This window comes from Anneissia japonica, unplaced genomic scaffold (assembly GCF_011630105.1).
Source record: "Anneissia japonica isolate Jap-2015-1 unplaced genomic scaffold, ASM1163010v1 scaffold426_len1935630_cov189, whole genome shotgun sequence".
Lineage (NCBI taxonomy): Eukaryota > Metazoa > Echinodermata > Crinoidea > Comatulida > Comatulidae > Anneissia > Anneissia japonica.
This window is the reverse complement of record NW_022713172.1, coordinates 1,524,058-1,540,512: the sequence shown is the minus strand read 5'-3', so window position 1 is coordinate 1,540,512 and position 16,455 is coordinate 1,524,058. Positions and strand designations below refer to the sequence as shown.

Here is a 16,455-nt window from a genome sequence, read left to right as displayed (position 1 = left end):
TCCATTGCAGGGCTTGCCCTAACTTTTTTTGGTAACTAGCCCACTGGGCTAGTTTACTAGAGATTTTACTAGCCCACAGAATATTTTACTAGCCCACAGACAGGAAAAAATTTTGTTTCAAAATATTTATTAGCGACAATTAAATTTGGAGGTTGACTTGCAATTTCATAATTTCTGTAGCATTGCTGTTTGAGCTACCCTCTCAAAATATTGTTGAATAAATAAATAAAAAAATCACCCACGCTGCAAAATTGACTCTGGTTATAACAGGGACAGATGAGCATGTTTTACATCTCCCTGGTTATAACTTTGGCTTTCTAATATTTTACAAAGGACCCAGAAATCAATCAAACCAATGCATCTGTTAAATCTTTAGGTCTCAAACACTCACCCCAATGGCAATAAATCTTGCTTCGGCTACCTAGGCTAGGTTAGGCTACCTAAGCCTAGACAAGACCTAGGGCCTAGTCTAGCCTAGCCTACCTATAGCATTGAAGTACTTATTATTAAAAGTTGGACATTTTAAAAATATCATTATGAAAAAATAATATGAATAAGGTAGTACATTAATTTAAATGTTCTAACTACCTAAATTAACCAGATTGAACGATCAAACGATCTTCTATTGAGAGAAAGATAACATGCCATCCTGTAGTGGTTGGTGAATGACTTGGGGATCATCTTAATAATTAAACACTCACGCATGTGGAGAGCTGAAAGCTAGCTAGAGTGTACTCTCTGCACTGCGGTACCTCCTGTGCAGGGATTGTCTCGAACGTTCCGCTTTTTAAAAATTTTTTTAAAACTAGACAACCGGGCAACATGAGGAGTAAATAGGCTAGCCCGGAGCGGTTTTTACTAGACATTGTACGCCGGGCTAGTACTAAATCGAGCCCTGGTTAATTAAATAAATGAAATTAAGTGAATGTTTTATTTCATTTATTTATTTATTCCACCATTAAAATTATATTCCAATTTTTAAAGTTTAAAAGACAAAGATTAGGATTAGTCAAATGTACAGAATTTCCATATTCATTTAGATCTTGCCCATTATTTTTGTTTCACACGATATAATTATTAGAGTGAAACTGTAGATTGGTGGATAAGATGCCTGCCATTTAATTCCAAGATCTTAGGTTCAATGCCTATGAAACACCAGAATTTTACTCAGTACCTAAGCTCATAAGAACCATTATTCTGCTCTGTAATTGGGATGTGTACTTGCTGTTAGATGTGAAGGAATTAAAAGTAAAAAATTTACATATTTTGTGTTTGCTTCAGAATCAAAACAGACCACCAGATCAGTACAATAGGCAACACGTCCCTCCCTCATCATCATGGAATCAAGCCCCAAGGCTGACCCCAGCACAAACATGGACCAGCTCACAGTCAGGTTAGTTTTTTGAGTTCAACTATCCACATATTTGTAGTTCCAAAGAGAAGAGAACTACTAAAATAAATACAATTTTTGGGCAAAAATGTTATGGTTGCCCAGTACATGTAATTCAGTATTAGTAGTGTTATGTTAGTTCATAATTTTGTTAAATTTGTTTTTTCCATTGTAGGCCCTCATCCCTACAGAGACAATCAACCACCAGTATCTAGTTCACAAAATTTCAGTCCCCCTCCCCATAGGGGTCCTGGACCATCACCACAAATGACACAGTCCCAGAATTCATATCCCAGAATGCAGGTAGGTGACCTCATCATTTAATTGTTGTAATGTTAACTAGTTATGTGGTTTTAATCTGAAGTACAGGTATGTCACCAGCTTTTTGGAGTGCTGGTCGGCGATCATCCCGCGTTTTCCTGGGGGCGGGGGGTCGCCGTCGTATTCGTGAAAGTTCTCAAAAACCAAAAGACCTAAGTCGAGCAGGCCTAGGCCCAAGGCTAGCTGACGCAATTTTTTTTAAGCTAGGCCCAGGTAGCGATTTTTTTTTCCGTACGAAACATTTACATGAAACTCCACTCGGGCCGTCTCGACTGAATCGACCCGAAAATCTCATCAGAATTTAGGTCAAAAGGTCATCCACAGATAAACGTACAGAACAACGTTTTGTAGAACGTCGCATGTCTAATTTTTTGAAAATACATTGATGTTACCATGCTAATACTAATGGGTCATTTAAAATAACTGAATGAATATAATATTTGATTGAGCTGCACGAGTAATGAAAAGTGTTATTTTAAATTGAGTTACATACTGTGACAATTTTTATTTTTTAGTTAGGTCTGGGTTTTACATAATTACCTAGGCCTACTAACTATTAAAAACATACACTTTATGGGGAAAACACAGAGACTAAGGAAAAGCGCGTTTCTCGGCGCGTTTCTTCATCAAATGAAACAGGGTGACAGTTATTTTCAAACTAAGAGCTCAGAATAGACAGTTCTAAAATACTGGATGCCATAAGACCTGCCAAAATGGCAGAGCAACAATGAATGTATAAATGAGGCCTATAATACCAGGCATAGTAAAATGCAGGTTCTTGATTACAAGGCTAGACCAAGTTAATTACATGTAATGAAGAAATGATTATTATTTATTATTATTATTATTATTATTATTACTATTATTATTATTATTATGTTACTAAAGCCAACCTGTAGGCCTACCTTAAGGGGACTTAGACAATGGAGGAATTAGAGAGCAATTAAAAAATCGACGTTAAGTGGAAATGACCAAAAATATTCCCTTGGGCTAGTTATAGGCCTATTAAATAGTATGGTTCTACATTACAAGGTTTAGTCCAAGGTAATTAGGCCTAATGCTGAAATTATTATTATTATTATTATTATTGTTATTATTATTATCATCATTATTATCATTTAAAATTACATTACAAGGATAGTTTGCCCAAGTTCAATAATGGAGCGGAATGGTATATTTTATTTATTTAACAATATTTATCTTATGCAATCTACTTTTTATTTCATGTTTCAATTTTTTTCAAAATTTCAATCAACGTCATGTGAAGTGTGACTGTTGGTGTCAGCCTAGGACCCTAGGGACCTAGGCCTATAGTTTAAGGAGGGGCCTAGGTAGGACTTAAGTCAGCCTGCAGTTAGGCCTATAGTTTATCCTCTTTCTCTCTAGCCTTTGGTATTACTGTACCTATCTACACTTTATAAAAGGGGGCACTAAACTGTTGTTGTAGATATTATACTAACATTTAATAACATCCAAGAAGGTCACAGTTAGTTACACACCTACATCCCATAAATCCGTAAGATATCATAGAAACATTGAAAGAGGAATAATAGTAGAACTCGAGCGTCACGACATTGCGTGGTGTCTGCTCTTGTTCCTCGCATCGAACTCAGTCGAGTCAATCCGAAATGGCCCGAGTGAAGTTTCATGCAAATGTTTCTTACGGAAAAAAAAATCGCGCCCAAGTAGGCCTAGGCCAGAATTTGAGGAATGCAACAAAACAGATGAAGATGAGACTTACTGTAGGCCTAATTAAATTCAATAGTTGACATGCTTTGTTTTAGATTAAAAAATAATAATGAAGAAATCCCGGCGACAAAGCGTCGATCCGACTGTCAACTTCACATGCTTGGCGTGTGTGTGTGGTCGCCGGTGTTGTTGTGTTGTGTTGTTAGCTGCGTATTTGCGGACGAATACATTGTTGTATTATGTTTTTAAAAAATGAGTGCGATGTTGAATATAGTATCTGTGAGTAGTACTACGGCTAGCAGACAAGAAAAGGCATGTGCTGATTGGACGTTCTAATTGGAGTTCAGGGATTTCCCTGTCAACTTTAACCTTTGAATGTGTACAGCAACCGTGTCATGCCGGCCCACAACGTTCGCTATGGCTCAACTGGGCCTAGGCTGTTAGCGATGAATAGCAGAGCAGTGAATAGCAGTCCAGTGCGGTATTTTGTTACAATTAACGTAACCACGGAAACCACTGGAATAGAAGCCCCCTATTTAGCTTGCAAAAGTAGACTCGAAAAGAAGCCCATGGGCTTCTTTTCAAGATAGCACAGGCTCTCTTTGAAATAGTACAGTACATACACTGTACATGAATTTCAGAAAACAAAATAAATTAAATACAAGCTTTGTTTACTAAAAGTAGTTTAGGTGATTTAATGCCGGTTAATACACTCCATGATGATTACAGTAGCCCTATTTATTGTTTTATAGTAGTAATTCCCAAAATTTACAGCATTCATTTTGAAAAGAAGCCCTCCTCTTTACTTTGCAAAAGTAGCTTTAAAAAGAAGCCCATTTAGAAAAGTATCCCAACCAAAGTTCACAAAAAAAAACAATAAAAAACCCCAGGGTTTAATTCGAGGTTATACGGTAGGCTTGGTAAATTTATTTTATGTAACCTTGTAAATTTAAAAAATTTAAAAATAGTTAAGTGTCATTTATCTTTGTAAAATAATATTTATTGTGTAGATACTGATTTTTAAATTCTATTCCTTTTAAAATTATTTAAAAATAATTAGTATTAATAATAACATTTAATAAGATTTTATATAAAATCTAATAAACATAAATAATTAGTATTAATAATAACATTTAATAAGGTTTTATATAAAATCTAATAAAACATAAATAATTAGTATTAATAATAAGAACATTTAATAAAGTTTTATATAAAATCTAATAAAACATAAATAATTAATATTAATAATAAGAACATAAATAAGGTTTTATATAAAATCTAATAAAACATAAATAATTAGTATTAATAATAAGAACATTTAATAAGGTTTTATATAAAATCTAATAAAACATAAATAATTAGTATTAATAATAAGAATATTTAATAAGGTTTTATATAAAATCTAATAAAACATAAATAATTAGTATTAATAATAACAACATTTAATAAGGTTTTATATAAAATCTAATAAAACATAAATGACCAAGTCTAAGGCCCTGTCCAGACTATCAAATTTTATTTGGCAAAAACATGTGACATGCCTAAATATGGTCATGATGACTTCACATCATGACTATATATAGGCACATCATGACTATATATGGACATACAACAGTTGATAGTCTGGACAGAGCTTTAGAGCAGCAGATATGTAGTGTTTATATTATTTGTTAGTATGTGTGAATGCTAACAGCCAAAACAATGGTGATTAATATCTCTATTAGCAATGCTTAGCCTATGTGCCTAAATTGACCAGTATCTGCTTAAGACCCTCTTTTCTTACAGAGTTCTGGTTATCATTGTCTGTTTTGTTATATAATATATATTTATTCATTAGCAACCACAACAGATGCAGCCAGCAATTCCAAATCGGCAACAGCAATTAAGGCCAAGAGCAGCATTCCCCCATCAACAACCTACTTACCCCCCACGGCAACACCCAGGTAACTTCTCTGGCCCCCCTGTACAGAATCAGCATCAACAACAACGTATGCCAAGCCAACAAGGAATGAATCAAGGTTCATCAAGACCAAGGTTTCCTGGTACACCACAAGCTTCTCAGAGCCAGAGAGGAATGAATCCAGGATCGGCAAGACCAAGGTTCCCTGGTACATCTCAAAACCAGCGAGGAATGAATCCAGGCCCAGCAAAACCCATGTTTACTGGTCCACCTCAAGCATCTCAGCACTGCAGACAGCCAGCACCTCAGTTCAGACAGCAGACACCAAGGTAAGTCACAAATGTCACTGATGAGGCCTGCTGCTCAAGTTACCTTCACCCATCCTCCCTTCATCACCCATCATTTGCTCAAATAGAACCTTCAATACCATTTTGATTCTAGTAGCAGCTTTAGTACTCCTTTTGTTCCAGTAATTTCTTAACACCTTTTTATCTCCAGTAGCCCATTCAGTCCATTTTGTTTCAGTAGAACCTCCATAAACCCTTTTTGCTCTATTAGCTTCTAGGCCCCACTTTTTTCCAGTAGCACCCTTAGCACATACTTTTGCTCCGGAACAATCCTTAGTATCTTTTTGCTTTTTACTTTTATTGTAATACCTTCATAACCCCATTTTCCCTTAGCCCCCTTAGTACCCCCTTTGGTTCAACCTCAAGACCACTTCAGCAGTCCTTTGGTTTAAGTATCATCTTCAGCATCCTCTTCACTTTAGTGGCCGGGGCCTCGAGGCAACGTAGCTGTCGAGGTCCCAAAAGTGGTGTTTGGGGCCAGTGGGTTCCAGGGGCAGAGTCCATGGTGTTGGTATGAAAGTCCTCAAGGTCTGGCATTTCATGTAGTTATATTTCTAATTCAGGTGATTACAGACACTAATAGTAGATCAAAATATTGTTTTCCTTATTAATGTTATTGACTTTTAAATTTTTGTTTTATTTCATCTCAGTCCCGGGCACTGATTCTCCCCCCCCCCCCACAACCTTTTGGCATTAGTGGTAGTGGCACCCTTTGCAGTCCTTTTTAACACCACCAACCTTTGCTCACATAATTCAATTGAATTGAATTCTTTAAAGAGATGCAATCCATAACTGCTAAATGATTTTCCAGGCTGAGAAGCCCAGTGAACAGGTCTCCAGGGCATTCACCTTTATCTCCAAGACATAGCACTCCTCAGAGAACTGACCAGCCTCCTACACCAAAAGCATCTCCTCAGTTATTAGCACACCCACAAAAACTGATTGAACAAGCATCTGCAAAGTCTATAGTACAAGTTAAAGAGGTAAAAGATACAAAATATGTTTATTTGTTGCAAGATGTGCATAGATTTTGTTTACATTTGCTATACATCCATAATAATAAAGAATATAAATATTTACAGTAGTACCTAAAAAGTCGTTGCCTTAAAGACAAGTTAAGATACAATACAGTGTAGATATTATGTAATGTTGTTAGTATATTACAGAATGTATATCTGAATAAATTCTAAATATTAGTTTTTTCCTAAAGTAAATTAATTTTGTTGGAATTCACTGTTATATAAAGCAGTTTAGATATAAATGGAAACAAGTAAAGCAGTATGATTTTTGTGTCATTACTCTGCTTTTTACCCTACACTCCAATTTTACCACATTTACCTTATTCCTTGTTTTTATATATTGCAGTGTACTTTTATTTTTCTCTCATTGTAGTAGAAACATAAATAAATTGTGTTAAGAATAAGACAAATTTAAGTTGAATAATTTTATATTAGTCAAATCTCATTTGTTAATGAGCCATTTCACCACCACACTGCATGACTGGGGCAAGTTGTTGCTATTACATGAGCATAATGTTTAGAATTTGTTAATATTATGGTCAGGCTACTATGCATTGGTAAAACAAATTTATTTAGTTTGATGTGCAGTGTTGGCAAGTCTACAAAACATGGATTTTTATTCTGTAGGAGACTAATGAAGATGCTGAAACAAGGCGACTACGTATACAAATTGAAGAACAAAAGAAACTGCGAGAGGAGATTATGAAGCGAAAAGAAGAGCGCCGCCAACAACTAGCCGCCAAGCGTCAAGAAGCGCTGAAAAAACGCTTGGCAGAACAGGGTCACGATGTTGCCAAAGCAACAAAGAAACTTGGTCTTCAGCCAGCAGCTGAAAAACCACCAGCAAATAATGTGAATCCAGTACCTGAATCCGCTCAACAACATCAAGGGAGCACCAGGAAGACTAATGAACAACTCCAGGAACAGTTTTTGAAGCAGAAATTGAATCAACAACGGCAGTATCATGATCAAGTACAGCAACAGCATCAACCTCAGCCAATGCCTGATGGCCCAGTAAAAGTGTGGAAGCAACAACAAAACCTAAAGGTATCTTGAATGCTTTATTTTATTCACTCAACACATTTTTGGTTTTTATGCATGAAACATAAGATTCTCCTTTCTAAATGTCTATGTATGAAAGAACCTGCATTTATCAAACAACTATTACAAACACTACACACATCTTGTTTGTCAGATTTTTTATCAAGTGCCTTCTTTGAACCAAGCCATCACACTGGCTTAATGAATGTGTGATGGTTTCAGCCACCGTCATTCTTTCCTAGTTATAACCGGCAGACTGCTACAGAAGAACGGTAGACTCTTAGTTGGTAGTTTGTGTCCAGCCTTCTGCCCTCTAGCACAGTCTCTTGGTATATGCCTGAGCGTTTTTCTGAGACAAATATGTGACAGTCATACCTAGGCCTAGTTTTGTAAATGGAAGTGGAATTGTGTAAACTTATAAGAAATTTATAAAGGATAATATTATAATTGTACAGGTTTTAGTTGATGAGCCAAGACCTATACCCACTGTTGGCTGTCCCGAACGAATGGTGGCACCGCAAAGACCCAGCACAGGCAGCATGAATGTGAGTACATTTGCTATTAAAACTGCCACTAATCTTTAAATAGCTATAATATAAGAGGTTTTAATAATTCACTACGAGTAAATTTTACCGGTGATTACAAATTTAGATGAAATTACTTAAACCTGAAACTGCACAATTGAACCAGTGAGCTTTGGTTTTTAGAATTGTGATGTTGAATTAGCTGTGGTTATGTTTTTAGAGAGCACCAAACAGAGGACGTGGTCGAGGTCGTGGAAGAGGTCAGTGTCATCCGTACCAGCACGCGGGTAACCCCAGTCATCAAAACCAGCAAATGCATGGACACCAGATTGAAGCTCAGCATGGCCCTCCACAGCAGGTTCCAGCACAACAATTTGAAAGCCCAGTGCAACATCCTCCTGGTAATGTGCCTCAAAGACGGCCTATGCAACAGGCTAGAGGTGGTGTACAGGGTAGAGGGAGTGCAATGGGGCGAGGTAGGGGAGGATATCAAAATGTCGGACGAGGTAGGGCTCAGCAAGCAAGGAGAGGAAATATGCATCAAGTTCCACAGCCATCAGTGGGAAGGGGAATGGGGCGAGTCCCGATGCAGCAAGCTCCACCAGGCAATGTGCAAGCTCAACCAGCTCCAGTGAGAAAGAGCGTAAAAGAAAGACTTGGACAACTTCCTGGGGCTTCAAGCCCTCAGCCTCAAAACTTTCATGAAGTGCCAGGTGGCAACCAACAGAGATTGGTTGTACCACCTGGACAGGTGATTCAACAAATTGTACAGCCACTAGTACATCCAAGACAAATATTACAACGTCCAGTGCAACCAAACCCAATGGAAGGGGCTAGGTTAGTTAAAACTGAACCTATGTTGAATAGAGTGTTGATTGAGGGCTTGTCTGCATCAACAGCAAGTCAAAAAATTGTCCAGTTAACAAAATCAGTTGGCCCTCTACAGGTGAGTGTGTTGCTCATGAAATATGAACAAATTTTTATTTAATTTTTATTATTTATTTTAGGCACAAACACAAGGATATTAAGCGAGACTTTTCTTATATATTGTTAAGCGAACCCCCTCCTGCATAGGACCTACAGTATCTAATTTTCTTTCTAAATCTACACCTGTGCAGTATTTACAAATTGTAATTTATAATAACTAACAATATAAACTACAACCTTGGCACAGGTCTAGTTATTTTTTTCCATTATCCTCTGACGTTCTTTAAAAAAATAAATTCGCAGAACAACGAATAAATAAAGTTTTGCCCAACCATCCCTTCAGAAAGACAAAAAAACACAAGATGCTCTGGATAGACGAAGTTTGAGCACATTTATTAGCTTGCAGCATTTTGTTGTAGTTTAAATGACTAAATAGATACAATCACTATGAACTTTTAAATATTACAATTTTTGTTTGTGGCAGAATATTCATATGATTCCAAACCAGCGGAAAGCTTTTTTAACATTTCTCAACCCACAACATGCTTATGTGTTCCAGTCAAAGTATGATAGGTAAGAAAAAGTAAAGGAAGAGTAAAATTTCAGTGGTGTATAATTTGCATGAGCATTGTTTTTCTTTAGCAAAAGATGTAATGTTTTCTTTTTAATTAAAAATATTTTATGCATAATAGTGAAATCGAATCATTAAAAAATTGTTTATTAATGCATGAATTAAAGCTACAAATATTCTCTCTTATTTAAGAACAACTTATATGTGATATGAAAACTAGCGTACACCAATCATTGATTCTGTTATTGTATTACTTTTGCTCTGTTCCTCTCACAGTATTGCTCATACACTCAATGTTTAACCTGTCAAAATAAAACTGGCACAATTTCCATTAATTCTTCTAATTGTCACATTTTAAAAATTTCAGACACATGTTAGATCTGTCCATGCTGACTGTGAAGCTCACACCTGCCACTTAACACTGAGAACAAGTACAACCGAGGGTGTTTAATAATAGAGAGATGGGGTAAGAAACTGACCAGATAAGGAAGCTTAGCCAGCATTCGGCAGATCCTGTACTGGTGCCAGGTTTTTGTGCTGCTACCAGACTCCTGTCCTGCTGCTAAGGTTCTGCATAACTGACGGGACCCATACTAATACAAGGTTCCTGCATCATCCAAAATTTACCACCATGAAAAAATGGTTTGGTTTTTCTTTATTAATGATTGTGTTGTAAATATTATGTGATTTTAATGTATTTCTCATGCAAAGGCTTTGTTGTAGAAGGTGCTTCACGCCATCTGTGGCTTTTTTTGTAAAAGGTGCTTCTTGTCAATGGTATCATTCTATCCTCTGTGATTGGTATCATTGTTAAAGGAGATTACCTCTGTGATTTGTGCACAGTGGTTGCAGTTTAGGTTCTCAAGCTGAAGTTCAAAGGTTAAAACCTATCTTTGTTTTGCCCCATTCAAGTATATGAATTGGTAACGGTGTAATAAAATATGCTGGGCAAGCTAAAACAGAGTGCAGTTGAAGTGGCGAACCTCTTACAGCACTGTGTATAACATTCAGGAGTCTGGCCCAAATGCCAATAAAAGTGAGCATGAGCTTAGAGATTTAGAGCTCAGGGGATTAGACTGTGTCTTCACCTTTCATCTCATTGTAGTAAAGGGCTTTTAACCTCTCTACTTGTCTTGTATCTTGTAAAAAAATTTCTTAAATAGGAATGATGTGATTTGAGGGCAGTATATTAGACCTTCAGATTTTAAAACATCTTTAACACCATATTAAATAAATTAGAAATTTCATGTGAATGAGAATACAAGAAAATGCAGTTTTGTATCAAGAAATAAAAGGGAAAGAAGCAGAAGTTTATTTTGGAAAACAATGACAATAACATTTTGAACTCTTGAATTCGACATAGAGGAATGTCTTTTTGTTGAAGAACTGTTGTCCAGATAGAAGGTGTCAACATTGTTTGGTGGATTGTATCAGCATGAACTAAAAAAACAGATGAGAAAAACACATTTGACATCTAATTTAGTGAACAGCTTCAACATGTAGAAGTTCACCAAGCCATGTCTTGTTGAAATCCAGCTACAACAGTTTGAAGAAGAAATAGAGATGAAAAAACTTGGTTTGCGAGTACAGACAAGTATAAACAAGACAAGAACTGTGAATTCCAAGAACACTCAAAAGATCAAGGCTGTACCATTAAAATCTACTAATCTTTACAGGCTGCTGTCTGCCAACATTATCCCTGAAGAAGTAACAAAGTATCAGCATACACAGATTTCAAAAGTATGTTGCAGACAAGAATGTGAAGTGATCAGACTGTAGATACATTGATAGCTGGATGTCAAGGGAATGATATATGGCTGTGTATAAACTAAGCTAAGCCTTGCATATCACACAGTTTAATCTTGTGCTGGGTCATCGAATGTTCACCCACACTTGACTGCAGACACAAATATTACAATGTACTGAGTAATTGAAGCTCAGCAAAGGCTACATCATCCATTAAGTACATATGATAAGGTTGTCAATGATGGATGAATATTCAAATGATTAAATCTTAATATATTCATCATCTGCTATGTGTTGAGACATTCTTGGAACTATCAAATGGAAAAGAAAAAAAAGGACTTTTTTGATAATTTAATGTTTCTTTAGTTTTGATCAGTAATTTTTTTTCTTCCGAAAAGCCAACCATTTCCATATTTCCAAATGCAACAGGCACATTTGCTTGTAATTCATATTATTGTAAGTCATAAAATTATGATGTTAAGAAATGTTATAGTTAGCATAAACTTGAATGTAAGATGGCTATGTCTTCAAATCAATCTTCAGAAACATTTTAATATTTTTTAGAAGCAAGTCTGGCAAAATGCAAAATTTTCTGAATTAATTGACATACATTTGTGAACCTCAACAAGTATTTTTTAATGTGAAGTTACAACTTATCCTAATTAAACATATAATCCAATGGGCCCTTTAAAAATGACTGGCCTTTAAAATTATTATGGAAAGATGAACCTATAGATATACAGTAAAATGACAATGTATCAATGTAATTTAATAATTTACTTTAAAAAATATTTATTTATTTATTTATTTATTTCTTTTCCCAACCAACAGCAAACACAAAGTTGGCCACTTACAGGAGGGAACAATGTAAGGAAAATGTTACATTAAATATGTTCCTCGAAGACTGCCCTATCCCCACCAATTGCTATAAACAATCACTTGTTTACTGACTATAAGTCTACATGGTTTGATGTGGGGTAATGGAGTAGAAGGCCTGGCCCTAAGTACTACCTGTGCATTATTTTTATAACTATACAGTTAGGGGGGAAAAAGTACTTTTGTCATCAAACGGTGTTCAGAGTCCAGAAATATAAATACTTATGGGAACAAAATATTTTCTTTTGAAAACGTTTTGACATTATTATATTATTATTTTGGGCAGGATATATTTCTGTATAGTGAATTTAATATTATTATATAGTAATTATTATTTTATAATAATAACAATAGAAATTATAATTTTATAAGGTTTTTCGGCCTCTAATTTGGATTATTTATTTCATAAAATCCTGTTGAATATTTGAAAGTAGAAGGTGCGTGCGCTTGTGAGTAATACTTGCTATGAATCACGCCTCTAAGCTTACCATAAGTCATACACTTTACAATCAAATTATCTCAAGTTTGTATTTCCAAAGATGTCTTGTTCCATCCAATGATATACTATTAGTATATAATAGTATACATGTACTATTATTAGTAGTAACATGTTATTTATTATTATTGATAACATCGTTAGTATTATAAATGTTGTTCTTTATTAATATTATTGTTGGTATATTTTTATAATATTTTATTATATTGTTGTTATTGTTAGTATTATCTAAATCAGTATTATTTATTATCATTATTATAACTATTGCTATTATTTGCTGTTATTGTTGGGCCCTAGAGAATAACGATGCTTTTGGGCTGATAAGGTCACCCAGGGTAAAGAAGAAATAAATAAAATAAAAATTGATATTTTTAGTACAGTATTATAATATTGTTAAATATGATTGTTTTCAGACTCATCACTACTCCTCTCACTTAGTCTTGTTTAGTATTAGACTGTATCCTATTCATTTTTTTATTTGATATATTTTTAGCAAAATTTTCATGCAGTACTAATGATATTTATTTCAATTTCTAGGCACATAATAGGCCTTATTATGTAGTTACAGTAACTTTTTTTTTTAATTATTTTTGTTACTGTATTGTTGTTGACACCACTTACAGTACTCAAATAATTCTACCTGTTAATAAATTTTATTCTTATTTTGTCACTTAAAAAATATGTGATCAACTTTACAAGAATCTTTAAAACTAACAGTAACTAAAGTATACTTTGAACCTTTAATATTCTGTTTACAATATTTTGTTGTATTATAGTCTACATAATGATATACAGTTTTTTTTCTTTAATATTAATGAAAATGATAGAAATCTTGGAAAGGGGATTATGGAATGAGGTCAGAGGAAAAGTGTTAGTTTTATTAGAGACAAGGTGTCATTTATGATATCAATTAGCAGGAAGACAATAATGGCTTTAAAATGAAAATCTGAAGATTTTTTTGAAGATTTCCTATTAGAATTTATAGCAATGTTTTTTAGAATTTTGATTCCAGTTATTGTTAAGCATTTAAATAATTTTCCATAATATTATCTTACATTGCATGTTGATATAAATATAATTATGCAATTAAATTTGAATTGAATATGAGAAAGAGATATGATAAAAATTATGCAAGTCAGCTAAACATAAGTAGTAATTTAATTTACTTATTCATATTCAATAATCATTAACAAAATTATCAAATAATGATAATGGATTAATGAAAATTAGCAAGTTCAACATTCTTGTAAAGGGTCTATTAATCCATGTATTACATATGCATCTGAAACATTAATAGCCTTTCAATATATTTTCCATATGACCTTAAAAATTATCTCCAGTTATATTAAGATATTCTGATTTGAGAGACTTTGGCAGAGATATCTGGCTTTGGTCTGTTTTTTTATGGATTGTAAGCCAAAGATGTTCTGAGGTTTGGTCTGAAGTCAATTGCCTCATTACTTACCCTTGTAACGTTTCAAAATTGCTATAAAGTTTGATCGTTCTGAAAGCTTTGTCAATGCAACCTTCGATCAATTTTCGTCTACCGAGGATGATGACTAAGTATCGCAAGTCATCAGAGAGGTCAGAATAAAAGTGTAAATAGAATGTGCTTTCTAAATTTATGAATTTTCTTTCAACTAAAAGCATATTAGAATCTGTTTAAAAAAAGTGATATCTTCATTCATAGTCCTTCTCAAACTTTCTTTGAATTTGAAAACCCAGATTTTTAAGAATGAGTTTTGGATTATGTTTAACTAGTCAATCAGCAAATATCATTAGTTTGGCTCTAGAAAATGAACCGACAAAAAATTAATCTGTTGTTGGGTTTTATGAAGGTGAAAATGATGATGGCATCATATTTCTAGCATTACTCATCCTGTATATTAAATCAGTTGCCTCTGCAGCGCTTTACCACTCACTGTAATTAAACTCCCAGCCACAGGTTCACCTGTAGCTCTATCTTTATAAAATACTGTAAGCATTTACCTTGATACCTCACTAATTAGTTTATCTTGTGAATTAAACAATATTTAATTAGTAGACTTTTGGTATAGCCTTTGGGTGTCATGTGCCAGTTATGATTGATAGCTGTCACTCCTCTTCACATCCAGTCAACTCCTATCATCCATCCTTCAGTCAAAGTGTTGTCCCTCCTATCACCCTCATCCAATGAAGTGACTCACTGTCATTATGATAAATTAAATAAATGAGTCACTATTAGCCAGCTGTTTTTTTTTTGTGTCAGTCTGACCATTAGAGCGCATGATGTCTATTTTCTGTTATTATTAAGAAAGATAATTCAAAATTGGTTAATTCTGGATATTTTTTTTAGTGAAATTATTTTTAAATTTGTTTAATCCTTCAATGTGTTGGTTTAGAAATTGTTTATTGAAAAAACATTGCAGAATGAAAAATACAAGAATGAAATTATGAAACTGTTCCAAGTTGCACAAACATAAATCAGTTGTAAAAGACTAACAGATTTTTTTGTATGTTTTTCATATCAAATTCCATATTTGGTTACGGTATGGATATTTTCATGAATATTTTCAACTTTGGTTACAGTACGTTAACAAATTTATATTGAGTAAGCAGTTTTTCAATAAGTCTTGTAAATGAAAATATAATTTACTATTTTATTATTGAACTTCTGTATATTTATCTTATCTGGCAGACAATTCTTCCAATCTTGTTTTCAGTTACATGTCAACTGTACTTAACTATAGTACTGTACATGCTTGTTGCCACACACAAAAGTATAGTACATTTCATTAACCTATAATATTTATGCCAATTTTATTAGGCAACTAAATATCCATTAAGTTGATAATTAATATAGCCAAAAGCAATAATTTTGTATTTTAATACTCTCAATCTCATTCGTACAAAAAAAAAACACTGTTCAAGATTTTTTTTAGAGTTTTATATAGTCACGTTGGAAATATATAATGCGTGGGATTAAACATCTTTTATGATAGAAATCAGTGACACACACACGCATGTACGTGATATAATCATGTTGTGTGCCCAATTACCACATGTTTTATGTGCTACCCTTCCCACACTAGTTAGTAGAATTATTCTTTCTTTTATTCTGTTGCTGAACATAATTTGTAAAATCATAATTACAGTTACTCTTACTTTATTTTGATGAATTATTTGAGATTGAGATTTATTTGATATATTTATAATCATGAAACATTTTTGAATTCAAAATACATTATTATTTACTGAATAATAAAAATTTTAAAATTTGATTATTGAGTACTTATGTGTTGGACATTATGTACATTCATGTTTATCAATGTTAACATTAATTACAAATGATGTCAAAAGATCTGCACTTTTTAGTTTTTTATAAAGTGTCCAAAACACAGCAGGTCAAAACAATAAGCACATTATTATAAAAATTGATGTAATTGCATTAAAGAAATATGTGTGGTAAAATTAGGATTGCAGATTCTTTAATGAATTTCAATTAATTCAATTAAACAATCAATTGAATGCAACTTTCAAATTAAACTTCAACTAACTAATGTTAATTTTTTACGCTTTAAGGCTCCGACTGCTATACTTTTGTTCTAATTGATTTTAAAATATGACAT

General features: G+C 33.8%; 1 protein-coding gene across 1 annotated transcript in view; it reads left to right on the top strand.

The window, feature by feature from the left end:
- The window catches only part of LOC117108291 (RNA-binding protein 33-like), a 15,238-nt gene extending 3,140 nt beyond the window's left edge, over positions 1-12,098 (top strand). The window contains exons 6-12 of the mRNA XM_033250270.1: positions 5,238-5,629; positions 6,459-6,630; positions 7,294-7,713; positions 8,163-8,252; positions 8,452-9,177; positions 9,643-9,731; positions 10,097-12,098. Of these exons, the coding sequence (XP_033106161.1) occupies positions 5,238-5,629; positions 6,459-6,630; positions 7,294-7,713; positions 8,163-8,252; positions 8,452-9,177; positions 9,643-9,731; positions 10,097-10,148 (1,941 nt within the window). The 3' untranslated portion in view covers positions 10,149-12,098. The remainder of the gene's footprint in view (positions 1-5,237; positions 5,630-6,458; positions 6,631-7,293; positions 7,714-8,162; positions 8,253-8,451; positions 9,178-9,642; positions 9,732-10,096) is intronic.
- Positions 12,099-16,455: the final 4,357 nt, after the last annotated feature.